The sequence below is a fragment of the Mobula birostris genome, chromosome 20 (assembly GCF_030028105.1).
Source record: "Mobula birostris isolate sMobBir1 chromosome 20, sMobBir1.hap1, whole genome shotgun sequence".
NCBI lineage: Eukaryota > Metazoa > Chordata > Chondrichthyes > Myliobatiformes > Myliobatidae > Mobula > Mobula birostris.
This window is the reverse complement of record NC_092389.1, coordinates 5,477,387-5,505,183: the sequence shown is the minus strand read 5'-3', so window position 1 is coordinate 5,505,183 and position 27,797 is coordinate 5,477,387. Positions and strand designations below refer to the sequence as shown.

At 41.0% G+C, this 27,797-nt stretch overlaps 1 protein-coding gene across 1 annotated transcript in view; it reads right to left on the bottom strand.

Moving 5' to 3' along the window:
• Nucleotides 1-317: 317 nt before the first annotated feature.
• The window catches only part of zw10 (zw10 kinetochore protein), a 36,759-nt gene continuing 9,279 nt past the window's right edge, over nt 318-27,797 (bottom strand). Inside the window, exons 7-16 of the mRNA XM_072283904.1 lie at nt 23,934-24,125; nt 22,018-22,181; nt 19,524-19,706; nt 18,275-18,513; nt 11,270-11,341; nt 9,333-9,502; nt 7,489-7,619; nt 3,465-3,596; nt 1,924-2,126; nt 318-601 (exon numbers count right to left, since the gene is read on the bottom strand). Of these exons, the coding sequence (XP_072140005.1) occupies nt 481-601; nt 1,924-2,126; nt 3,465-3,596; nt 7,489-7,619; nt 9,333-9,502; nt 11,270-11,341; nt 18,275-18,513; nt 19,524-19,706; nt 22,018-22,181; nt 23,934-24,125 (1,607 nt within the window). The 3' untranslated portion in view covers nt 318-480. The remainder of the gene's footprint in view (nt 602-1,923; nt 2,127-3,464; nt 3,597-7,488; nt 7,620-9,332; nt 9,503-11,269; nt 11,342-18,274; nt 18,514-19,523; nt 19,707-22,017; nt 22,182-23,933; nt 24,126-27,797) is intronic.

Below are 27,797 nucleotides of genomic sequence, written 5' to 3'. Positions count from 1 at the left end.
CACTGATAGCCTACCCCTATTCTAATAGTATTACAGCAAGAAGCTCATCAATTAAGGAATAGCTGCAGGAATGAATAACTAGGAGGTAGAAAATAGTTGAATTTGTATTCATAAAAGTACTTAGAAACAAAACAGTCAAAACTAAAGTTTCAATAGTTGTGTTTTTGGAATATACAAAATAAACCCCACCATTCCAACTGTACAAAAGAAATCCCAATAACAACTAAGCTATTCAAAGTTAATGAAAAATCTCTTATTGCAATAGAGTATTTGCTCCAATAACTGTCAAAGAACTATATAGAGAACAATTTCAAAAATACAGTTTATATAATCTTTTTATTCCACAGAACAAGGTTCTTGAACATCTCTATTCTACAAATGTTATAAACACAAGTAGATTAAAAAGGTAGTGCTAACAAGATAAATATACATTTCTTAACGTATGATTTATTGAATGCATAAAAAAACCATTAACTATGTTCATTTAATTTTAGCCAATGCTGCTGCTCTTCGCTCAGTGTTCTGAAATAGAGCTCGGATCAAATTCTTTGCTTCAATCGGAGAAAATTCTGCTGCAAATGGGCCCTTGCCATCAGTCCACCTAAACATAAAATCAAAGGAAATTTTAAAAGTTATTCAAGCTACTAATCCATTACAAGCTTGAAATGAAAATAAGCAAATTAGTTTTCAGCAGCCATTCCAATTATGTCGTACTTTTGATCATTTGGTGACAGGTTATTGAAGTCAAGAAGTGATTCTATCACAATCTGACAGAACAATAGTTTCATCCCATTTAACGGAGCAAATAGGTCCTTTCTAACTTTCAGGCAAGGATCACACACAAAATGCTGGAGGAACTCAGCAGGTCAGCTGACTATTCATTTCCATAGATGCTGCCTGTCCTACTGAGTTCCCCCAGCATTTTGTGTGTGTTGCTCTGGATTTCCAGCATCTGCAGAATTTCTCATGTTCATGTAAGGCTGCCAAGATTCCGACAACAATGCTGACAAAGTGATGAATACAATTCTTCATGTGGCTGGAGACTAAACAGCCTTTTATCTTACTGATAATGGGAAACCAATAGCTCAGGAGGTATGTTGTTCATTATCTCATCATCATTACTTCAAATGTAATAAGGTTCTTACAAAGGTTGTATCAATTTGATGAAGGCAGTTAGTTTGCAGTTGTGTACAATTATCTCTCTTGTTCAAGATTGGTCCAAAAGTACATTTGCTAACCTCTTTAGGATCACAATCATTCCCTGCCACATTTACTGAGGTCTGTTAGGTGAGCCAACATTAACATTCAAGAGGACAACGTCAGACTGCAACACTAAAGACACAAATTGTATAGTCTCCACAATGTCTCCTCTATATAAACTATTGAATAATTTATCCTTTCATACATAGCCTCATTCAATTCTACAATTTATTCTTCTTTCTAAAGGTGGAGTTGAATAGACTCCATAATTTATAATCAACTACAGACATAATCCCTTCCCTGGTCTACCAAGTACATTTGTACATAATAGATGGAAAAGCATGAACAAGTTAAACAGTAATAGTCATTTAGACATTCTGTATCAAAGCAATTTCTCTTTCTTCTTTGCGTGTGCACACTCTAATCTCCCATTAACAAAGAACAAAAAAGTGCACAGCTAGAAGCGTGTGGGGGGGGGGGGGGGGAAGAGAGAAAGAAAGAATATATCAAAGAGCTATATAACTTGTGAAATGAACATTTACCGATACATGACCAATTGCTAATTTGGCCAATTCAGCTTAATCATCGAACCAACATTTATTCACAAGACAGAAGAATAACTTCAGCAGAGTATTGGTTTAATGACAAAATCTAGTGCCACATTCTCCTTTACTGGAATGAAACAAGTTTATCTAACAGCTTATTCATAATGCAAGGTCTTACCTGTCCACCAGCTCCTGCAGGCTAGCCTGGAGAACTATCATTAGCTCCTTGAATTTCAGCCACTTTGGCACATAAATTGGTATCTCTTCCTGAAACTTTTTGTTTTTGCTTTCTTCAAGTAGTGGTCGAAAAATTCCAGGCCCTTCTTCAAGTATAGTTTTACATAATGAATACAGACCATCAGCACTTTCTGAAGTAATGTCCTGCAAAACACAAGGAAAAATACTTCATAGAAAACTCCTACCATAGAAAATCTGTTTTATCAATGACATGACAGGGAGGTACGTCATTCAAAATCTGTTTGAATTTGGTATGACTTTGTCATTATAGAAACACCAATTTCGATTGAAGATTGTAGATTTGTATCTATTCCAAAGGCACATAAGATGACTTGAGCAAACTAAATTCGCCAAAAGATAGTGAAATTAAATTGTGATTAAATAAATCCGGTGTTTAGATAGTAGTCAGCCTGGCTGGTCTGAAGGGCCTGTATCAATACTATATTTATTATTCTATGATTAAACTTATAATCAAGTGGTAACCATCGATGTACAGTGGGATACTTTGGGACCAGCACATTTTGCCCCAATTAGCCAAAGTTTCATGGAAACAGTCAAAAGGCGGAACAAATACAAACTACCGCTAAACCGAGCAACAAATTAAGCATTTAAATGAAATACAGAACAAATCAGGCTACCAATACAACTACTACATTATAAACTGTGTATTAGTTCTAATAATTATTGATGGAAGAATTTATCGCTGCCGTGCTCATTTGATTGTAAGTGAGCAAAATCAGTGCAGATATCTAACACAGATAATTCATTGCCTTCCTACTTAAAGTCAAAATAAAAAAGACAAAATGATCACAAATTACTGCTTTTTGAATCAGCATCCATCAGGCCAAATGGATAACATAACACAAGCACATGCAGCTGGCACTATATGAAAACTGTTTGCTCCATAATATCTAATGGCCATTTCTGGCACCTCCAAGCCTGAATGCTTGAAACTACACTGAGCAAAACAGTACTGAATTGTCTTTACTGCTTTATTTCTTCCCAACCATTGGTGACAAAAAAATCACTGCTTTTTGAACACAAGCACACGCAACTGACACTACTTAAAAGCTGATCGCTCCAAGCACGCTGTAGTGTCTAACGGCCACATAATGCACACAACTAGTTAGAAACTGTTCAGCAACAGTCTCCTGCCCAAATTAAGAGGCATAGCGTCCCAAATAAACGAACAGAATTCCGACTGTTTTAACTATTTAACTTTAGTTTCTTTAAGAGTTGTCCCCAAATAAACAGCTGCTCCAATTAACCAGAATGCACTGCACTAGGGTTTGGAAAGGGTCATCTAGTATGCCAATATCCTTCATGGAAAGAAATCTACTGTTTCCTTGATTTGGCCTATGTGAGAAAAGTGTTAATTCTTAATGGAAACTGGAGACAATATACACCACCATTTCTAGCAATATCCACATCCTTTATTAGTATCACAACAAAAAAAGTTTTCCCCCATTTCCTTCTAATTACCTCCAACACTGTGATCTTGTTCACAATATCCGTGATTGCAGTATTAAGCAAAGTACCCAAAGCTTTGCAATATATGTGAACTGGAAGCACATCTTGCCAAACTATGCCCAGTCGCTTTAACTGATGAATTACCTGTAAGAATCAACAAGCTCTGTTAAAAGGTGGAATAGAACAGTACAACTCAAGCACTAGGTTAGGTTAATGGAACAATGTTAATTATAGGGCTGTCCCTCAAGATGAAACAAAAAAAAAAAAAAAGCAATTCAAATAGAAGCAAACTGGACAATTGTTGAAATCCATCAACTTCCTTCAATTCTATGCTATACTGAAGACAGAATGAGACTCATAGAAACAATCAAGTGGGGTCAAGTAAAACTGACACCAAACAGAACTGTGATTTGGTCATCTGTAACGCAAACTTCGGTTTGTTATGATGTTGGGTCCCATTCTTGAGGCTCACCATCTGGCCATTTTTCTATATCCCAAGGCCTCAGCTTAGAAGACTAGCTCACCTTCGGGGTTCCGAGGCTCTGCAGCCCCGGAGACTAGCTGATTCTACGCCGGTGCCGCAGACTGAAGTGTTCCGGGAGAAAATGGAATATTTGGAACAGTGAATCAGCTGTTGAGGGCTCTGCACACGGATCACTCTCTTTCTCTTGTTGGCGGGAAAGAGTTTGTTGCCAATTCTTGAGTTGGAGAACTCAGAAAAAAGCAACACTTCAGACTTTAAATCAGCGAATTGTTTTGTTGATGTCTCCCCTCTCAGTAAGTGACACCTCTCTGCCCCTTTATAAGGAAGGGAGGGAAGGAGGGAATCTGGGTCATGTCGAATTGTTGGGTGAATGATTAGTTTTTGTTGTACTGCAGATCATGGTCTTTCTTGGGGGCTTTGTTATTGCTTGCTTGCTGGGTAGAGGGTGCTGATGCTTTCTGCTGAAGTAAGCGGAGGAGGGGAGGGTTAATGCTTTGCCGCTGCTTGTGCTTGGGAGGGCTTTGAGGTTCTAAGGTTTTTATTGACACTCATTCTGTGGGGCGCTGCTCTCCTTTTGTGGATGTCTGTCAAGAACAAGAATTTCAGGTTGCATATTGTATACATTCTCCGATATTAAATGGAACTAATGTAGATCAAGGCATACAGTGCCAGATTTCGGAGCCATTCTAGCAAGAACACAAAAGGGTGTATTCTGTAACAATGTATAATAATTGTAGTTTTAAGCCAAAAATAAAATTAAGCAGTAGAACTCTGCTCACTGTCTGCAATTGTATTGAGATACAGCGTGGAATAGGTCCTTCTAGCCCTTCAAGCCACACCACCAAGCTGTCCCCAGACTTAATCCTAGCCTAATCATGGGACAATTTACAGTGATCGGGTATTGAACCTGGACCGCTTGCACTGTAAAGCGTTGTGCTTACCACTACACTACCATGTCACCCTAATTCATTCTCATTCATCTGACCTGAAGAATCAATACAATATTGGCCACAACGCTTCATTACATTTAAAGTTCAAAGTAAATATTGTCAACGTATGCATATGTCACCATGTCATCACCCTGATTCCTTTTCTTGTAGGCATTCACAGTAGAACAAAGAAATACAACAGAATCAATGAAAAACTACAAAAAACTGACAAACAACCAATATGCACAAGACAAACTGTGCAATTACAAAGAAAAAAAAATAAAAAAAAAATACTGAGAACACAAGTTATAGAGTCCTTCAAAGTGAGTGCATAAGCTGCAGAATCAGTTCAGTGTTGTGGTGAATGAAGTTATCCACACTAGTTCAGGAACCTGATAGTTGTAGGGTCATAACTGTTCCTGAACCTGGTGGTATAAGACCCAAGTCATTTGCATCTCCTTCCTGATGGCAACCCTGAGAAGAGAGCACGGCCTGTATGGTGGGGGGGGGGGGTTCCTGCTTTCTTGTGGTAGTGCTCCTTGTAAACATGATTAATGGTAAGGAGACCTTTTCCTGTGATGACTAAGCTGCATCCGCCATTTTTTGTAGGCTTTTCCATTCATGGACATTGGCACTTCAACACCAGGCCATGACGCAAACAGTCAGGATACTTTCCACTATGCATCTGTAGAAATGTCAAGGTTTTAAGATGACATGTCCAACAATTCACAATCTATAGCCCCAGAATGAATGTCAGAGTGCTGTGTTAAGTCACTACAGTATTGTAATTTGTGAGCATGTAACCGAGAACATTTCTGTTTGCCAACAGTATGTCGAACAGCCATTAGTGATCAGAATCAGACCTCCTTACTTTGTGTTGTCTGGTGTGTAATAAGCTCTGCGATACAAATGGCCAACTGCTAGATAAGCTTACAATATACACTAAAGACACTAAATCTAATTCTGTATAAATTGAAAACACTGAGAGTTTATGTTGTTTTGAAGTACACTCCACCCAGTTTCAAATACAGCACACTACACTACAATATACTGAAATCAAACAAAAAATTCTTGGATGAATAAACGTTCCAAGCAGTTGGAATGGATAAACATATTCTAATACTGTACAGTCTCAAATGGAAGCTCAGTTAAATATAGTGTAATTATATACAGGAAATGCTGATATCACAAAGGCAGTTTACAGTTCAAGAATCTATCCACTGATTGATCTTGAAACACAGTTGAATCTGCTTTGCAAGTCCAGAACTTCCTGGTGCTCTTTACACTTTTACATTATTCTGCCCTTTAACCTATAGGGAATTACTGCAGACAGCCAGTCAGTCTGGATAGATCAACAGCATAATCACTCAAAATAAATTCAAACAGAATTACAAAATATGACTTACGACTATTCTTCTAACATAAAATCAGAATAATACTCAAACACAAGCTGGAGGAAAGATTCTGCATTTCAATAAACAAATATGTGAACACGTTTTATATGCTGGCAGATTTACAGTTTGCCCAAATAGAATTTTACAGAACATGTAACAGGCTAGTCAACCCTAATAACCCTTAGCATCCACAGGTTCCTTTTTACCTTCCTCAGCTAACCCATCCTTTATCCCCAAATGTGTGTACCTCCTTTCCTCTAAAATACAGTTAAACTGACGACCTCAAATCCCCCTTGTGCTAAATTATATATATAGTGGACTGAGAGTGGGAAGGGGGCAGGGAGAGAACAATCATGGTTGGCAAAAAGAGGAAAGAGCAGGAAATACCAGAGAAACATTCTGCAATGATCAATAAACCAATTGCTTGGAATCAAATTACTTTGCCTGGTGTCTCAGAGCTGGGTGTGTCTGCAACCGCGCCACCCCACCCCCCCCCCTCACCCCAGGCACTTCTTCTCTGCCCACCTCCTGTGGCACTTCACCCTCACCATTCCCAACACCCTTTGTTCCTGCCAGACTTCCAAACTCACTCTCTGCTTCACAATGACAAATACAGTACTGTGCAAAAGCCTTAGGCATGCTAGTTATATATGTATGCCTGAGACTTTTGCACAGTACTGTACATACTCTAGTAAGAGTCAAGAACAAATCGACTCATGTTTAATGGGATTTCAAAAGCAGTAAAAAAGGGAATATATTTTTCATGCAAGAAACAATCATAATTTGGAATTCAATACCTGATACATAGGTGGAAGCAAATTCACAAAGGAAATAGACAAGAAAGAATATGGCTGCAGGAAAAGGACCAGAGTATAGAACTAATTGGATTGATTTTTACCAGATGTCAGCTCAAGTTCATGTAACAAATGGCTAACAGTGTGGGGATTGGTAGCTGTAGAATCAAAATCTAGACTTGCATTCTCTCATCCATCTGCTTTCTGGAGGAAAACATCCCCAACTTGCACTGCCCTTTCTGATCAGTAAAACTATTTCTTGTTGCAAATATGATTTTTTTTCTGCACTGTTCTGTATTGTCTTTTTTGTAAAGAAGAGACTAGAACTTTTCCTGGTGAAGCATTTCGATTTTTCAAACCAATTTTTTTAAACTGCATTTGTCAGTAAACTCCTTGGCACACTTGCAAATGGCAAAAAAATACAGTATGCCTCACCTGCCGGACAGCTTTGTTTGCTGCTGAGTAATTATCTGCATCCTCCAAACTAGAAAGATTTCTTGCAGTTGACAATCTTTCCAATAACTCATCTCTTTGGGTACGCAACTGTGCCAAAAAGCATTCCGTTCCTGGCAAACAAAAGTAGTCCTATTTAAATGCAGGATTTAAAATAAAACAGAATATTGTTCTATAATGTTGGACAGATTTTCCACAATACTTTGTAATACTTCACTTCAATCAATTAATTTATATGTATTTCAAAGACAGCCACATTATGCTAACTTCTAACTCATAACACTGACATTCCATTCCGAGCAAATTGATTTAATATTGGTTTTGTATCCTGGTCTTATTGTATAACTGGCATGTACAATGCAAGTGGTTTGAAATCCCTTCAACCAATGCATGTTGCTTTGCATTAAAGGCTTTGCAACAGATCTTCAGACAATAATGAACATATCTAAAATGAGGACTGCATCTACTACTGTCTACAGAACAACAGTACTTCAGGAGTCCAGATTCCTGTCATATAAAAAGAAATGAATGGAGTGTGCAGTTCCACTGAACTTCTGACACCTAGGGTCAATTAGGTAAGCTCAACAGACAACCTTAGCAGGGCTTTGCAAGTAGTTAATTTAGTTTGCATTTCTTAAAAGAGTAGATTTTTTTCCCCCACTATATATTCATTGATCATGTATTTTATTGTACTGCCGCCATAAAGTTAACAAATTTCACAACATACGCTGGTGATATTATACCTGATTCAACAAACAAAAGTATTATATTGAGTTGACCGTTAAAATATGGATAATAATGGCGAGAAGATGGATTTGGAGCAGAATATTCATACCTTACACCCAGAGAGGGTTTAACACACAGCAACATATGATACCAATAATTAAAGACACGGCTAAACATTAAACCCATACAACAGAAACTCAACATGTGAGATCTTTATTTTCACTAGTGCTAGATATCCTATTAATATAGTCTAAACAGACACTGGCCTTAATGAATTTAGTGAGAGGCTGTGATCAATCAAGGCCAGAATATAGACAATTTTAAGTTTAAATTAATATTCAAAAATCAATATACTCATTTCACATTAGCTTCCTTAGCTTGAAGTTCCTTCAGATCTTTTTTTGCAGCTTATGACTCCAAAAATGCTGCTGCAATATAGATTCCAAGTCTACATCCTGTCAAAAGGAATTATTCCCAGAATTAAGTTCAAATGAAATTCCCACAAAGCAAGAACTCATGTCACAGAAACAGCTCTGATATCAAAACATGGTTCCAATGTTTTGAAGGAGCAAGATAGCTGTTAACTTAAGTTACAATGAATTAACTTGAAATAAAAAACCTGAGGTATGGAACTTCCCTATAGTAGGGGAATCCAACAGAGGGCACAGCCTCAGAACAGAAGGATGTCCCTTTAGAACAGAGATGGGAGGAATTTCTTTAGCCAGAGGGTGGTATATCTGTGGAATTTATTTATTTAGGGATATAGCGCAAACAGGCCCTTCCAACTCATTGCCACAGATAGCTGCAGAGGCAAAGTCATTGGGTATATTTAAAGGGGAGGTTGAAAGGCTCTTGATTAGTAAGGGCAAAGGTTACGGGATAAAGCAGGAAAATGGAGTTGAAGGGGATAATAAATCAGCCATGACCAAATGGCGAAACAGACAAGATGGGCCAAGCGGCCTAATTCTGTTCCTACGTCACTTGAAACCACCTCCAATTAAATATAGCAAAGAATGAGTAATAACTTGTGTATAAGCAAATGCTGCACAAATCTTTGACATGTGTGCAAATATTCAGTGAACCAAAATGCAGTTACATACCTAATTGCCTAAAACTTGGCACAAAGTCTACAAAGGTTGCTGTTCCATTGCACAAAGGATTTGGGAGACTGCACTGGAACTGGTGTCCCAGGGTAATCAAGTGGTGGGCAATGTACATACAATTGTTTTGATGGATAGCAGCCAGTTGGGGCAACTTCTGCAGTGTCTCCCTAAATTAAAATAAGAACAGAAAGATTGAGAATCCATTGTAACATGGTATTTTCCAGAAACTACACAACAATGTACACAGATGTTGTCATTTAATAAAAACAAATATAAAGTCATGCTGAAGTAGCAGTGAAGGTCAAAAACCAAGTGCAAACCAGGTTTTGTCACTAAAGGCACAAACACAAAGCAACAACAAACAAGGTCCAATTTGGATGTGACAGAACAATAAACACAAGGGATTCTGCAGATAACAACAGGAATTCTGCAGATGCTGGAAATTCAAGCAACACACATCAAAGTTGCTGGTGAACGCAGCAGGCCAGGCAGCATCTGTAGGAAGAGGTGCAGTCGACGTTTCAGGCCGAGGCCCTTCGTCAGGACTGGAAAGGAAGTGGGAAAAAGACTGAACTTGAGCTGAGCTACTCTCAATCTAAGCCAAAGCAGACCTGGAATGTCAGGGTTTAGATTGGGAATCAGAGAAAAAAAATTCCTCTGGTTTCTTCCCCCTTCCTTTCCAGTCCTGACGATGTGTCTCCACTTGAAATGTCAACCGTTTATTCTTTTCCATAGATCTTGCCTGACCTGCTGAGTTCCTCCAACATTTTGTGTGTGGCAGAACAATGGTCTGGCGAATAATGTTACAGTACTGTGTAAAAGGCTTATGCACAAATGAATAGCTAGGGTGCTCAAGACATCCTTGATATAATTAATATAGATTAAAGAAGCACAAATTGGTAAATTAATTGGCTACTACAGAGCATAAGTGAGTAGGAAAGTTTAAGCAGTGGATAGGAACATGGGGAAGAATAAAGTGTGACGAATATAGGATAGTTTAAGTTTCGCATGATAGCTTACATGGACTCTGTGTGGCAAAGGGCTTGTTTCCATACTGTGTTTCCCTCCCACCCCAATATTTCCATACATTCCAAAGCTAATATTTTGACAATGACAAAAAAAAACATCACTAGGAAACAGGCAGTTTGTTTTGAACAAGGACTGGCACTGTTAAAGCCAGATAATTAGATTCTGGATAAATTTGTAAATATAATTTCTACTTGTGCAGGTCCTCCCCAGGTAACCGATCCCATTGCAAGTCAGAGAAGTCTGAAATGAGTTCCAGGTGGCAGAAGATGCTTGCAGTTTAGCATATTCATCCTGCCACTCTTCTACTCATTCATATATATAAGCTAGACACAAATCATGCATTCATGAATTGGGGAGGACCTGCAAGTTTGATCAATTGCTCAAGAAGAATGCACCCTTGATGAGGTACAAGCTTTACTAGATAAATTCCTCAAATTTCATTCCATTGGAGAACATTCCTCGGAGTTTAGAAAAATGAGGAGTGTCTTCATTAAAGCAAAAGATTTGACAGGGAAGAAGCAGATAGAATATTTCGCCAGGTTTGCAAATCTGGAAGTGGCATTCATCCTAAATTGAAATGGTGTGAATTTTTTAAATTTAGTTTTTTGAATGGTTCAGCACAAAGACGTGGATGTTTGGCCATTTCAGTTATGAGGAAGAGGAGAGCAGACTTAGGAGCACTAACAGAATCAGTAACACCGGGAGATGGAATTGAACCATAATCTTTCTGAAAAGCACAACAGGCAAGATGGCCATATGATCTATTATTTCTTCCATATAACAGTAAGCAATTGGATAACATTAGCAAATAGGTGGAATAACTAAACTAATCACACAAGCAAACATTACAAACTCATCTGAAAATGATTACAAATTTAAAAACTGATTAAAGACGACATACTTACTTGTGATAGGTTGGAACAACATCATAGAACAAGTGAAAAATGTTTCTAACTGTGTAGAACAACTGCACAGCACTGAAAAAAGCAAATAAAGTATAAATCAAATGTTCAGCAATGTAATTCAAAGGTTACTGAAGCAGCAATCTCATAATTGCTTAAAGCATGCTGGTGCACCCTCTAGTGAATAAACAGCAGACTGAACTTGAGCCATACTGCTCAACCCAAGCCTAAAAAGATCTGACATATCAGGGCTCAGATTGGAAATCTGAAAAAAAACCTCTGCTCAACCAGAACTTTAATAGACAAATCACTGCATCGTTCAATGTTACCATAGATAATTTACAACATGGACACCATGCATCCCTTCATTTAGTTTTACTTTTTTTTTAAAAAAAAGATGCAGCATAGTAAGAGCTTTGCAGTCCAATGAGCCTGTACCACCCAATTACATCCTTGTGACCAATTAACCAATGAATAGTCTTTGGACTGTGGGAGGAAATTGGAGCACTCAGAGGAAACCCACAGGCGACAGGGAAAACAGACAGACAGCAGTGGGAATCAAACCAGTCACGGGCAGTGACTACTAACTGCTACACTATCACACCATCTATGGCACTCAGAGTTACCCAACATAACACTATCTTCCAGTACTTGGTCCATTGCCCTGCTGCTCAATACTCTAAGTATCACATACAAAGCTTGGTGTAAATATGATGAGTATCTGCCCATTTCTGAAAATGGATCCCAGACCTCTAACATCCTCTGGGTAAAAAGAGATCTACAACTCTTCATTAATCCTTTGATCAATTTGTTTGAATCTATGCTCCATCTTTTAATCCCTCTGCCAGAAGAATAGGTCCTTCTTGGATTAATCAAGCAGGCCACATTATTTGGATTATCAATTTTGATATTTGATAAAATGCATTTACTCAGTATTTCTCTCACCAAACAAAAAATAGCCACAAAATCAGAGTGGGAGTATGTAGGAGGGCCATCAGAAAATATTCTACTCCCACCGACAATGAAAATCTGAATTAATTTTCCACAAGCCTGAAAGTCAGCTGAGAGGTACTAACACAACATAATAAGATGACCAGATATTTGCTAATCACAGAATCAAAGGTTGGTATGAGGATTTGAAATGCTGAAGATCGCGTCCTAACTAAATGCTGGATCAACCCTGATGGACTCAAATCTTTCAAATTCTATTGGATTGAAGAAGTTAAACACGCAAACGTTGATAGCATTAATTTCATTAAAGTATATATTGGCTATTTGACCATTAAGCAGCCTGAAAAACTGACTTTCTTTGAGTAATCTACCCAAATGTGACCTGCATAATGCAACAGTAAACCCCCTGGCTTTTCAATACCAGCTGAACAGAAACTTGAATGAAGCAACTTATTCAGCCACCAGAGCAGCGCAGTAGTTAGCACGACAATATTACAGCTCAAGGGCACTGAATGTCGGAGTTCAATTCCTGTAATCTCTGTAAGGATTCTGTGAAAAGCGTAGGTTTTCTCTGGATGCTCCAATTTCCTCCCACAGTCCAAAGACATACTGGCTAGGAGATTAATTGGTTCATTGTAAATTGCCATGTGATTAGGCTAGGGTTGCTGGTGGCATGGCTCAGTGGGCTGGCGGGATTCTGCATTGTATCTCTAAATAATAAAAATACAACTTAAAAATCAAAGGTAATAAGAATTGACTGAAAAATGTCACAACTATAAAAGCAATGGAACATAGCACCACCAATTAACTCTTTCTGAACCACAAGTTTAAGACACTTTTGCTAGCAAAAATCTCTTATGAAAAATATACAATGTACAATCAAGCTGACATTAATCTCAATGATGTCATATTAGAAGTGAGACTGAGGTAATGTTACAACTGCAGTGGCAGAAAAAAGGTCAAACATTCAAATGTCTGTTCATATTATCACCATTTTGTAACTGTAGACCAATGGTAACATTTTCTCAAAACAATGGACAGATTTCCACATGTATAAATACAGAAACATACTGTACATACAGTTTTCTTGTGAAGTACTATTCTTAAAGTGACATTCTTCCTGGAATGTAAAGCTCCCTCATACATAGGTGAGTAGGAATGTACTTTGGCAAATTGACCTAATAATTGCTCCATTAGTGCAACTTTAACTAGTGCCCAACAAGGCCCCACACTATCAATATCTCCAGTGGGGCAATACAACTTTTAAGTTGGGAAATCTTATTTTATTCCGTAGTTTGAGCTTGAGGTATTGGGAAAATGAACTCCTCTTTTTGGTGCATCTAATGACATCAAATATGATCAAAACAAACAATAGATTTGGATCCACACTGATCAAACAATACAGCATTCATTTAAATCCATATATCACAAATCTGTTGCCAACAGCCAGCCTACAGCTTTCGAAATTCAGAAGATCTGGTGGCTACATTTAGTCAGATGGAAACAGACCCCTTACCTCAACTAGTGCAGACCAACAAAGATACCGATCCAAGCCAAGCCCATTTGCCCATGTTTGGCTCATATAATTCTAAACATTTCTATCCATGTACCAGTACAACTATTTTCACTAAAGTACCAATGACTGCACAATAGACTTTAAATAAAAAGAAAAATTTCTTAAAAATTATAAAGCTCTTTTGGATGTCTTAAAATCATTGAAAAACATTAACTCACAAACGCTAAACACCAAGTTGAATTGATATCCCACTCAGTGATAAAGGATTACTCCTACACAGGCACACCCACATGCAATGAACACTCGGTCATTTTAATTTGCTGATTTAAAATCACTCATGTTAAGATTAAGTATAAATTTTGTCTAGAACATTATTCTGAAGTTTACATAAGTAACTCAGCACTCAGTTAACAAATGGACATTACATAAAACAGTCCCTTCACCTAATGTGAAAAGGTCAAATTAAGTCCACATTCCAGTGAAGCACAAACTAAGTTGATATCATGCTGCACTGAGGCACATCACAATCATGTTAAAGTCAGCTTAGTTGGGCAAACCTGGATGAGTTAGTACCAGCAATCAAAATAGATTCATGATCAGCACAGAATGATGCGTTTCAACTGAAGTAAGAACAGGCAAATCTAAAAGATGATCATCACCTCGACCCACTAATCCACTCCTCCATGCCCCCAACCACCACTACTTTATTACCTGTCAGTCACCTTATGCACAGACATTTCTGTGCCTAGTGTCACTTTATGCATGTACAATCAGTCTAGTATACAAGCTTGGACTCCAGCTGCCAGGCTGAAGTCAGTGCTGCCCCCCAGTGTTCAGTCGGCAGAAGACAAGCTCTACTGCAGATTTCAGTGGCAGTCAGTTGACTGGCTTGGGTTTGGTCTCTTTTATTGAGTGGCTGTATCTTTCTATCTTATACATGCTATGTCTGCTTGTGCTGTGATTGTTAGAACTGTGTTTTGCACCTTGACCCCAGAGAAACACTGTCTTGTTTAGCTAAGTTCATGAGTATTCATATTTGGTTGGATGACAATTAAACTTCAATTGAATTGAAATTATGTATATTTATTGTGTTATTGATTATTAATATGTTCATCTTAGTGTGTTTTCTTGTGCTACATCAGGTCCAAAGTAAGAGTACTTTGTTCTCCTTTACACATGTACTGGAAACATACACAAGCTGAAAGGTAATGCAGGTTAAAATTTTGTAAAATGGCACCTAAGACGACTCAAGAAACAGACATGAATGACTAGCTCTTGGATTTAAGTTAAAAAGAATAATGTACAGCTTGGAAAAACCAATACTTCTTGTCATTTAGCCAACCCACAATAAAATCTCACGGTTTTGTAAACAGCTTTACTTGTTCTTCCAGGAAGTCATCCAGGGGTTGTTTAGGGAGTCTCTGTGGGTGGAAGTTAGGAATAGGAAGGGGTCAATAACTCTACCGGGTGTCTTTTTATAGACCACCTAATAGTAACAGGGACATCGAGGAGCAGATAGGGAGACAGATTCTGGAAAGGAGTAATAATAACAGGGATGTTGTGGTGGGAGATTTTAATTTCCCAAATATTGATTGGCATCTCCCTAGAGTGAGGGGTTTAGATGGGGTGGAGTTTGTTAGGTGTGTTCAGGAAGGTTTCTTGACACAATATGTAGATAAGCCCACAAGAGGAGAGGCTGTACTTGATCTGGTGTTGGGAAATGAACCTGGTCAGGTGTCAGATCTCTAAGTGGGAGAGCATTTTGGGGATAGTGATCACAATTCTATCTCTTTTATCATAGCATTGGAGAGGGATAGGAACAGACAAGTTAGGGAAATGTTTAACTGGAGTAAGGGGAAATATGAGGCTGTCAGGCAGGAACTTGGAAGCATAAATTGGAAACAGATGTTTTCAAGGAAACGTACGGAAGAAATGTGGCAAATGTTCAGGGGATATTTGCGTGGAGTTCTGCGCAGATACATTCCAAACAGGCAGGATAGAGGAACTATGGTGTACAAAGGCTGTTGTAAATCTAGTCAAGCAGAAAAGAGCTTACGAAAGGTTCAAAAAACTAGGTTGATAGAGATCTAGAAGGAAGGAGCTTAAGAATGAAATTAGGAGAGCCAGAAGGGGCCATGAGAAGGTCTTGGCAGACAGGATTAAGGAAAACCCCAAAGCATTCTACAAGTATGGGAAGAGCAAGAGGATAAGACGTGAGAAAATAAGACCAATCAAGTTACAGTGGAAAAGTGTGTATGGAACCAGAGGAGATGGCAGAGGTACTTAATGAATACTTTGCTTCAGTATTCTCTACAGAAAAGGATCTTGGTGACTGTAGGGATGACTTGCAGCGGACTGAAAAGCTTGAGCATGTAGATATTAAGGAAGAGGATGTGCTGGAGCATCAAGTTGGATAAGTCACTGGGACCAGACCGGATGTACCCCAGGCTAATGCGGGAAGCAAGGGAGGAGATTGCTGAGCCTCTGGTGATGATCTTTGCATCATCAATGAGAACAGGAAAGGTTCCAGAGGATTGGAGGGTTGCAGATGTTGTTCCTTTATTCAAGAAAGGGAGTAGAGATAGCACAGGAAATTATAGACCGTGAGTCCTACTTCAGTGGTTGGTAAGTTGATGGAGAAGATCCTGAAAGGCAGGATTTATGAACATTTAGAGAGGCATAATATGATTAGGAATAGTCAGCATGGCTTTGTCAAAAGCAAGTTTTCCCTTACAAGCCTGATTAAATATTTTGAGGATGTGACTAAACACATTGATGAAGGTAGAGCCGTAGATGTAGTGTATATGGAGGCTGGTGACTAGTGGTGTGCCTCAGGGATCTGCTCTGGGATTTTTATGAATGAACTGAATGAGGAAGTAGAGGAATGGGTTAGTAAATTTGCTGATGACAAAGGTTGGGGGTGTTGTGGATAGTGTGGAGGGCTGTCAGAGGTTACAGCGGGACATTGATAGGATGCAAAACTGGGCTGAAAAGTGGCAGATGGAGTTCAACCCAGATAAGTGTGAGGTAGTTCATTTTGGTAGGTCAAATATGATGGCAGAATATAGCATTAATGGCAAGACTCTTGGCAGTGTGGAAGATCAGAGGGTTCTTGGGGTCTGAGTCCATAGGACACTCAAAGCTGCTATGCAAGTTGACTCTGTGGTTAAGAAGCCATATGGTGCATTGGCCTTCATCAAAGGTGGGATTGAGTTTAAGAGCCGAGAGGTAATGTTGCAGCTATATAGGACCCTGGTCAGACCCCACTTGGAGTACTGTGCTCAATTCTGGTCGCCTCACTACAGGAAGGTCATGGAAACCATAGAAAGGGTGCAGAGGAGACGTACAAGGATGTTGCCTGGATTGGGGAGCATGCCTTATGAGAATAGGTTGAGTGAACTTGGCCTTTTTTCCTTGGAGCGATGGAGGATGAGAGGTGACCTGATAGAGGTGTATAAGGTGATGAGAGGCATTGATTGTGTGGATAGTCAGAGGCTTTTTCCCAGGGCTGAAATGGCTAGCACGAGAGAGCATAGTTTTAAGGTGCTTGAAAGTAGGTACAGAGGAGATGTCAGGAGCAAGTATTTTTTTTAAATAAACGCAGAGAATGGTGAGTGCATGGAATGGGCTGTCGGCGGCGGCAGTGGAGGCGAAAACGATAGGGTTTGTTAAGAGACTCCTGGATGGCTACATGGGGCTTAGAAAAATAGAGGGCTACGGGTAAGCCTAGGTAGTTCTAAGGACATGCTTGGCACAGATTTGTGGGCCAAAGGGCCTGTATTGTGCTGTAGGTTTTCAATGTTTCTAAAACAAATCAAGGTAGGCCATAAGACCCTTAAAGCCTGCTTCACCGTTTCATATTACCATGGCTGATCTATGCTGACCTCAATTCTCTTCTGTGTCATTTCAAGAATCTATCCAACCGTACTTTAAATACTTCTAACGATCCAGCTTCCATCACACGCATGGGCAAGGTGACCAAAACTGTAAGGTGAGGCTTCACCAACAACCTGTACAATTGCAACAAAACCTCACATTTTAAAATCCAAACTGCTTCCAATAAAGGCCAAAATGCCATTTGCCTTCTTCACTACTTGCTGTGATCCATACACCCAACTCCCTCAGCTTCTTACCATATAGATAATGGTCTACTCTTTGATTTCTTTTACACAAACTAAACTACATGAACTCACACTTCCCCACTTTAACGTCTACCTGCCAATCTTTAATCCACTCAGAACCCGTATCCTATTGCAGAATCATCGTATCCCCACCACCATACACACTCCTACCTATTTTTGTATTGTGTGCAGATTTGAAAACTTTAAATACAGTGCTGTTCCCTTACCAGGTCATGAATGCTGATGAGCTAGATGTGCATGGCATCTGTTTATGGCATTTTATTTTTATTTCAGTTACAGAACCTTTAGCAGAAAACAAGCTGCTGGATTGATCTGTACACAAGCTGGAAACGGTAATAGGCACTAAAAGAGATCTCCATTCTCTCAAGAATCAGTTATACTTTCAACACAACTACTTACCATTCGGGTGTGGCAGTTGTAGCCTCTGACAGTGTCTGGTAGGCCAGTTCCACCAGTTTCTGGGTGGATTCACTGATTCGGCAGGTGGGCAAACACATTGTTTGACTACTGAGCTGCTTCGCACTCCCCAGGTTTACCATGTCACCTGGAACAATGTTGGAAGTCTTGGGTATTACTAATTTACTGTCCATCTCTGGACTGGGAAGCTTTGGGATGGAGATCTTTGAATCAGCTGTAATCTGAAAATAAATCTAGCAGTTAGTTGTGTTTTTTTTTCCATACAAACCTCTTCTCATAATTTGAGCCAAATTAATGTTCAGCTACAAATTAAAAACTAGGGACAAGCGAACATTGGAATGACTAGGGCACATCCTCTGTTTAATCGAATTTATGACAATTGGGAATATTACAGTGGATCTACAAATTGCTCCCAATTGATTTCTAAATTTCCTTGACCTGTAGCATATTTGTCATTGATCAATATGTGCTCTTCTCAAAGTATGATATAAAATACAGAACTGAAGTAGACCATTCAGGAAAAGAGGTTCAGAAGAACCTCCTTTCAGTCTAACTGAACTGGCATCTACTACTTTCTTGTGTAGTTAACTTGCTTGCTTTAAAAGGCCTTTCATAAATGAGGATAATACATTCTCAAGAATGTCGAACTCACCAAACAGGTCTAAAGACTACCAAATTAGATCCTGCACAAATATTACTTCCTAAATTAAGTTTACTTGAACTGCTTCTTCAATTATAGCTATTTAGAGCTGTTTTCCCAATTATTAGTTTTGTGATATGTTAAAGGAATAGGATGCGAGGTGCACATATGAAATGTTACTCAATGCATGCTTGAATTACAAAATGGTGGAATAGAACAAAAATATAAACTCAAAAACCTGGATTGCAGAGATGTAGCTAACTATGAAGCATAGGATGAAGACATTAGTGTATACTAATGTCTTCAATCTGTATACATTAGTGTAGGAATAAGAGGACTTACGATTACCCATACAAGATTAAAGTTTCACATCTTCACCGATTTCTGATGGAGATTTAATTTATAGTACTACTGCTAAAGTAATTTAGAGCTTATGAAATTACCTACACCATTTCAAGCATATTCCAATAGTACAACATTTATTCAGTTACGACAACATTGAAACTGTGGGGACCCCAATACCTAACCTAGTGCAATCTCCAACCTTCATATCCTGCCCATGCAGGCACTCTGTACACACTACTAATTCACCTTTACTGTGTTGTGGATCTCAGACGTCATCAGGTTTCTGGCAGTCACTATCACGTCTTGACACTTTTTACTGGCAAAATGAACATTTACATTTTTTGCATATTTCAGCAAGTCCGTGGAGTGGCCCTGCAAAAACTGCATCTCTTTGAGCTTTTCCTCAAACTTATCTGTTGCTTTTATCACCTAGAAGGGAAAACCACATAACAAAATGTTATTTTTCTAAGCCTGATAAAAGGATCCCCTTTCTCATTTAACAGGAATTCTGCAGATGCTGGAAATTCAAGCAACACACATCAAAGTTGCTGGTGAACGCAGCAGGCCAGGCAGCATCTGTAGGAAGAGGTGCAGTCAACGTTTCAGGCCGAGACACTTCGTCAGGACTAACTGAAGGAAGAGTGAGTAAGGGATTTGAAAGTTGGAGGGGGAGGGGGAGATCCAAAATGATAGGAGAAGACAGGAGGGGGAAGGATAGAGCCAAGAGCTGGACAGGTGATAGGCAAAAGGGGATACGAGAGGATCATGGGACAGAAGGACCGGGAAGAAAGACAAGGGGGGGGGACCCAGAGGATGGGCAAGAGGTATATTCAGAGGGACAGAGGGAGAAAAAGGAGAGTGACAGAAAGAATGTGTGCATAAAAATAAGTAACAGATGCGGTACGAGGGGGAGGTGGGGCCTTAGCGGAAGTTAGAGAAGTTGATGTTCATGCCATCAGGTTGGAGGCTACCCAGACGGAATATAAGGTGTTGTTCCTCCAACCTGAGTGTGGCTTCATCTTTACAGTAGAGGAGGCCGTGGATAGACATGTCAGAATGGGAATGGGATGTGGAATTAAAATGTGTGGCCACTGGGAGATCCTGCTTTCTCTGGCGGACAGAGCGTAGATGTTCAGCAAAGCGGTCTCCCAGTCTGCGTCGGGTCTCGCCAATATATAAAAGGCCACATCGAGAGCACTGGACGCAGTATATCACCCCAGTCGACTCACAGGTGAAGTGTTGCCTCAGCTGGAAGGACTGTTTGGGGCCCTGAATGGTGGTAAGGGAGAAAGTGTAAGGGCATGTGTAGCACTTGTTCTGCTTACACGGATAAGTGCCAGGAGGGAGATCAGTGGGGAGGGATGGGGGGGACGAATGGACAAGGGAGTTGCGTAGGGAGTGATCCCTGCGGAATGCAGAGAGAGGGGGGGAGGGAAAGATGTGCTTAGTGGTGGGATCCCGTTGGAGGTGGCGGAAGTTACGGAGAATAATACGTTGGACCCGGAGGCTGGTGGGGTGGTAGGTGAGGACCAGGGGAACCCTATTCCTAGTGGGGTGGCGGGAGGATGGAGTGAGAGCAGATGTACGTGAAATGGGAGAGATGCGTTTAAGAGCAGAGTTGATAGTGGAGGAAGGGAAGCCCCTTTCTTTAAAAAAAGGAAGACATCTCCCTCGTCCTAGAATGAAAAGCCTCATCCTGAGAGCAGATGCGGCGGAGACGGAGGAATTGCGAGAAGGGGATGGCGTTTTTCAAGAGACAGGGTGAGAAGAGGAATAGTCCAGGTAGCTTCTCATTTACATCACCATACCTGTAACCCTCTTGAGGAACATGACTTACAACAAAAAATTAAAACAAATTTCACAAGAAACGTCAAAGGCAAGGGATAGGGATCAACCTTTGTCTAAGCTAATCTTCCAAACATCAGACTGTTCTATTAATCTATCATTCCTCTCTAGTTTTAGAACTGTCGAAATCTTTTACCAGTTTGTCTAACTCACTTATAATTGTGCATACCCACTCTTAAGTTAAATTTAGTTTCCCATGTTCCAATGAAAATAACCCAACTTTAGTCAACCTTCCGTGATAAATATTATGTTCTGGCTCTCAAAAAAAAAAGCCTCGTAAAAACTGACAAGGGCATGACATCACTCCTGTAATCAGAGCCACACATAATGCACAAGGTGTGTTCTAAACAGTGCTGCATACAGCTCCAACTTAACCATTCTTATTATATTGTATGCCTCAACTAACAATGAGAAATGTTGTGGATGCTTCTAAGTCAGCTTACTGATTGGTCTTGTTACCTTTTAAGGATGTGTGAACATGCATTCCTAGGTCCGTTTTTCACTACCACCCAATATCCTGCCATTTGTTGCATTATATCTTGCCTTGTGTACCTACCTACATATACAAACACCTGTATCCTTCTACAACCCAAAACCTTCCTCCACAAGCATCAACCATGGTTTTGTGACAGACCAAGTCACAGAATCCTGCCCTTCAGAGCATTCAATTACATTACATAGTTAAGAAACAAAACTGAATGCTAATGAGAAACATAAAAGGCAAATACTAAAAAGAGCTTCCAAAGCTTGAGATACATGAGGCTAGGAAACAAGGCTTTTATAGACACACATAAAACACATGTGCTTTCTAGAAATTCTAATGACAAACTCTTATCATTTTGAAAATGGCACCCTGAGAGTGCCTGCTGACCAATTTCTGTGAAAGCATCCATACCTCTTCATATAGCTCCAACTGGCTGCTGTTTGCTGGTATAGAAAATACCAAGCAATTCTTGATAATGATTTCTGATAATTCCTCCCAGATCATGCCTCCCAGCAATTCTGCAAGGTTTATAGCCTGCTTTTCCTTGCAATCCACAGAGTCCCAGAGAGGCACATCTATCATAATACCAAAAAGGAAAGACGATCAAATTTTACACATCCAATAGTGGATTTGTAGCTGACACTAATGATTTATATGGCAAACACTGAAGAAGGTGATCAAAGAAAAAAAACAAGGAGATCTTGATCAGCTGGATAAGTGGGTAGAGGAAAAATTCAGTTAATTGTATAAATTTTCAGTTAGCCATTATAGGAAAGATATCTTTATAATTGGAAAGGGTGCAAAGAATCACAGTGGATTCCAGTTAATTGAAACATATCTGGACCAATACATTTTAGCCCAATTAAGCAGCTGGTCCAGTTAGCCGAAGTTTCATGGAAATAGCTAAAAAGGCATAAAAAGGACTAACTACCATTTAACTGAGAAATTATGTATTTAAATGAAATACAGAACAAATTAGAACACTACCAATGCGGTTGTCTATCCTATCTGATGATGACAGGAAACCCCTGCGGAAGAGTTTTTAAAGTGGAAAAGCTGCTGCACTGGAGCAGTTCCACTCTCTCGACCTTGGAAGCCCAGTTCCAATAGTAAAAGTAGTCATCACAACTGGAGTCTTCCCTGGATGCAGTGGGTCACCAGGACCTCTTCTGTGCTTCGTCAGGCCCTTTGCTCTCCACAAAGCAATTGCAGAACCATCTTCCTGGCCGTTGGATCTCACTATCAATCTCATCCTGCCAGTCTGCCCAGAGCTGACTTCGCATGCCGGCAGAGGCATGTCGCAATCTCACCAGGGTATGAGACCCATCAGCTACCCTCACCTGCTTTAGCCCGCCTTTTAAAGCAGTGTACTGTGGTGGGGATGCTGTCACATGCAAACAACTACTTGCAGCCACATGTGAGAGCCAAGTGCCAAGTGGAGGCCAAAGGTAACATTCAAAATAATTGTCAATACCTTCAAATTCTTTGTAATTCTTCACTCGAAGTAGTCTGAAATCTGAATGCTTGAAACTGCAGTGAGCAAAACAGCTCTGAATTGCCTTACTGCTTATTTCTCACCACCAGTGCCAAAAATTACTGATTTTTGAACACAAAACTGATGGTACATTAAAACTGTTCGCTCTAAGCTTGGTATCGTGTCTAACGGCCACATAATGTACTTTCAACTGATGGTAGTTAGAAGCTGTTTGGCAAGTCTCCTATTCCGATTAAGCAGCATGTTGTCCCAAATAAACAAGGGGAAATCACAGCTTTTTTTTTTATATAAAAGAGTTGGCATAAATAAATGGCTGACTGGATTAACCAGAATCCATCGTACATGAATGTTCCCAGGAGTCAAGGGCCCAAGTTACAGGAGAGGAATAGCAGGATAAGGCTTTATTCTTGTGAATGTAGGAGACTGAGGGGTGAGTTTATATAGGTGTATAAAATCATGATGGCATAGGTAGGGTGAATGAAGTCTTTATCCCAGGCAAAGGACAAAAAAAACTAGAGGGCACAGGTTTAAGATGACAAGATTTAAAAGGGATCCAAGGAACAACATCACACATAGGGTAGTGGGCATATGGCATAAGCTACTGGAAGAAATGGTTGAATCAAGTACAATAACAACATTCAAATAGGACAAGTTTAGATGGATATCTTGGTCAGTATGGATAAGTTGGGCTGAAAGGCATGCTTCTGTGCTGTGTTACTCTGTGATTATCTTAATTATGCCATTAGGCCAATTTCAAAAAGGCATATTGCAAAACAAGAATAAGTATACTTCCCATTCCATTTGGTGGGTAAAAGGGACAAACTTTACATACAAAGCAGATGCTGGTACAGGAACTCCAAGACTGTTCTGATCTTCTGGTAAACTTTTGCTGGCAACTCATGATCAGATTTGCTTTCAACTGCAGCGAATCTTAAAACTGCATCATTTGCCTGAAGTTCAATCTCAACGTCAAGGAAAGGCTCAATAACCAGAGGTTTCAAAATATATTTCAACAAGATCTGACCTGCAGTTTAGAGAGGGACACACATATTAAGCAGTGAAGGTCTGGAGTGAAAAATTAAAGATTTAAACAACAGGAATTCTGCAGATGCTGGAAATTCAAGCAACACACATAAAAGTTGCTGGTGAACGCAGCAGGCCAGGCAGCATCTCTAGGAAGAGGTGCAGTCAACGTTTCAGGCCGAGACCCTTCGTCAGGCAAAAGGGATACGAGAGGATCATGGGACAGGAGGCCCGGGAAGAAAGACAAGGGGGGGGGGGGGCCAGAGGATGGGCAAGGGGTATATTCAGAGGGACAAAAAGGAGAGTGACAGAAAGAATGTGTGTATAAAAATAAGTACCAGATGGGGTACGTGGGGGAGGTGGAGCATTAGCGGAAGTTAGAGAAGTCGATGTTCATGCCATCAGGTTGGAGGCTACCCAGATGGAATATAAGGTGCTGTTCCTCCAACCTGTGTGTGGGTTCATCTTTACAGTGGAGGAGGCCGTGGATAGACATGTCAAAGTGGGAATGGGATGTGGAATTAAAATGTGTGACCACTGGGAGATCCTGCTTTCTCTGGCGGACAGAGCGTAGGTGTTCAGCAAAGCGGTCTCCCAGTCTGCGTCGGGTCTCGTCAATATATAAAAGGCCACACATCGGGAGCACCGGACGCAGTATATCACCCCAGCTGACTCACAGGTGAAGTGCTGCCTCACCTGGAAGGACTGTTTGGGGCCCTGAATGGTGGTAAGGGAGGAAGTGTAAGGGCATGTGTAGCACTTGTTCCGCTTACACGGATAAGTGCCAGGAGGGAGATCAGTGGGGAGGGATGGGGGGGGGGGGGGGCGGGGGAGACGAATGGACAAGGGAGTCGCGTAGGGAGCGATCCCTGCGGAATGCAGAGAGAGGTGGGGAGGGAAAGATGTGCTTAGTGGTGGGATCCCATTGGAGGTGGCGGAAGTTACGAAGAATAATATGCTGGACCCGGAGGCTGGTGGGGTGGTAGGTGAGGACCAGGGGAACCCTATTCCTAGTGGGGTGGCGGGAGGATGGAGTGAGAGCAGATGTACTTGAAATGGGGGAGATGCGTTTAAGAGCAGAGTTGATAGTGGAGGAAGGGAAGCCCCCTTCTTTAAAAAAAAGGAAGACATCTCCCTCATCCTAGAATGAAAAGCCTCATCCTGAGAGCAGATGCAGCGGAGACGGAGGAATTGCGAGAAGGGGATGGCGTTTTTGCAAGAGACAGGGTGAGAAGAGGAATAGTCCAGCTAGCTGTGAGAGTCAGCAGGCTTATAGTAGACATCAGTGGATAAGCTGTCTCCAGAGACAGTGACAGAAAGATCTAGAAAGGGGAGCGAGGTGTCGGAAATGGACCAGGTAAACTTGAGGGCAGGGTGAAAATTGGAGGCAAAGCTAATAAAGTCAACGAGTTCTGCATGCGTGCAGGAAGCAGCGCCAATGCAGTCGTCGATGTAGCGAAGGAAAAGTGGGGGACAGATACCAGAATAGGCACGGAACATAGATTGTTCCACAAAGCCAACAAAAAGGCAGGCATAGCTAGGACCCATACGGGTGCCCATAGCTACACCTTTAGTTTGGAGGAAGTGGGAGGAGCCAAAGGAGAAATTATTAAGAGTAAGGACTAATTCTGCTAGACGAAGCAGAGTGGTGGTAGATGGGAACTGATTAGGTCTGGAATCCAAAAAGAAGCGTAGAGCTTTGAGACCTTCCTGATGGGGGATGGAAGTATATTGGGACTGGATATCCATGGTGAAAATAAAGTGGTGGGGGCCAGGGAACTTAAAATCATCGAAAAGTTTATGGGCGTGAGAAGTGTCACGAACATAGGTAGGAAGGGATTGAACAAGGAGGGATAAAACCGTGTCGAGGTATGCAGAAACGAGTTCGGTGGGGCAGGAGCAAGCTGAGATAATAGGTCTGCCAGGACAGGCAGGTTTGTGGATCTTGGGTAGGAGGTAGAAACGGGAAGTGCGAGGTGTGGGAACTATAAGGTTGGTAGCAGTGGATGGGAGATCCCCTAAGCAGATAAAGTCGGTGATGGTGTGGGAGACAATGGCCTGGTGCTCCTTAGTGGGGTCACGATCGAGGGGTAAATAAGAGGAGGTATCCCCGAGTTGTCGCTGTGCCTCGGCAAGGTAGAGGTCAGTACGCCAGACTACAACAGCACCCCCCTTATCGGCGGGTTTAATAATAAGGTTAGGATTAGTGCGGAGGGAGTGGAGAGCAGAGCGTTCCGAAGGAGTGAGGTTGGAATGGGGACAAGGTGCAGTGAAGTCGAGACCATTGATGTCTCGTCGGTAGTTAGCGATAAAGAGATCCAGAGCAGGCAGAAGACCAGAGTGGGGTGTCCATGAAGAAGAGGAGGGTTGAAGACGGGAGAAGGGGTCATCGGTGGGGGTGGAAGAGTCCTTGCCGAAGAAGTAGGCTCGGAGACGGAGACGGAGAAAGACGAGTTCCGCATCGTGGCGAACACGGAACTCGGTGAGGTGTGGGCGAAGGGGGACAAAGGTGAGGCCCTTACTGAGGACAGAGCGCTCTGCCTCCGACAGTTGAAGGTCGGAGGGGATGGTAAAGACCCGGCACAGATGAGAGGTGGGATCAGAGGGAGGAGGGGGGAGGCTGGGGGTGTCAATGGAGAGGGAAGGGTTGGGGTGAGAGGAAGATGGAGCCTCTGAGGACCCAGGAGCTGACAATGGGATCTGAAGGAGATGCGATTGCAGAGTATTGGTGGGGCAAGGGGAGACGGGAGTCACAATAGCAGCACATAAAGACCCAGCCTGGAGTTCAAGGCTGGAATCTTGAGAGCTCGGATCAGAGGGGGGAGGGGGGAGGCTGGGGGTGTCATTGGAGAGGGGAGGGTTGGGGTGAGAGGAAGATGGAGCCTCTGAGGGCCCAGGAGCTGACGGTGGGATCTGAGGGAGACGGAGTTGCAGAGTGGTGGTGGGGGAAGGGGAGACGGGAGTTAAAGATTTAAATCACTTTGTTGCAAAATGTCATTTGTGTTGATTTTTTCCCCCCAAACCTGCAGCCTAAAACAGACAAATATATCTCAAACCCTCCTGTTACCCCATCATCAGCATGAAAACTGCTAGTACGGTATATTGATTTCTTGTTTTTTTTTTTTAAATACCAAAATACAAAAACACAGCAGATGCTGGAATCTGGAGCAATAAACAACATGTTGGAGGAACCCAGCAGTTGGGTGGGTGGTCCAACATCAACAGGGGAGAAGTAATTATTGATGTTTCAGGTCAAAACCCTGCGTCAATTCCTTTCACCGCACAAATCCTCCAGCAGATTGTTCATTAGTACAATCAAGCTTTAGGCTGAAATTTGGTCAAAAACTTCATCAAGAGCTGTCAATCACTAACTGCTACACACTAAGTGTAGAGTTAGCATTTAAAGTAAAACAATTTTGCTATAAATTGCTTAATTATTGCGAACAAGAAAGTGGACTTGAAACCAGGACAGTAAGTGGAAAAAAAAAGGGCATTTATTGTTACAATCTTCAAGCTCTCTTGAGAATACAGTGAGATGGGTGGGTGGTTACTGCCTCTAGAAGGGAATAGGTTTTTAGGGTGAACAGCTTGAGGAATGTCTTCATTGAAAAGGTTATGGGCCTTCCATCCCAGAATGCTGTGGATGTCGATGGTAGAGCAATTTAATCAGTAT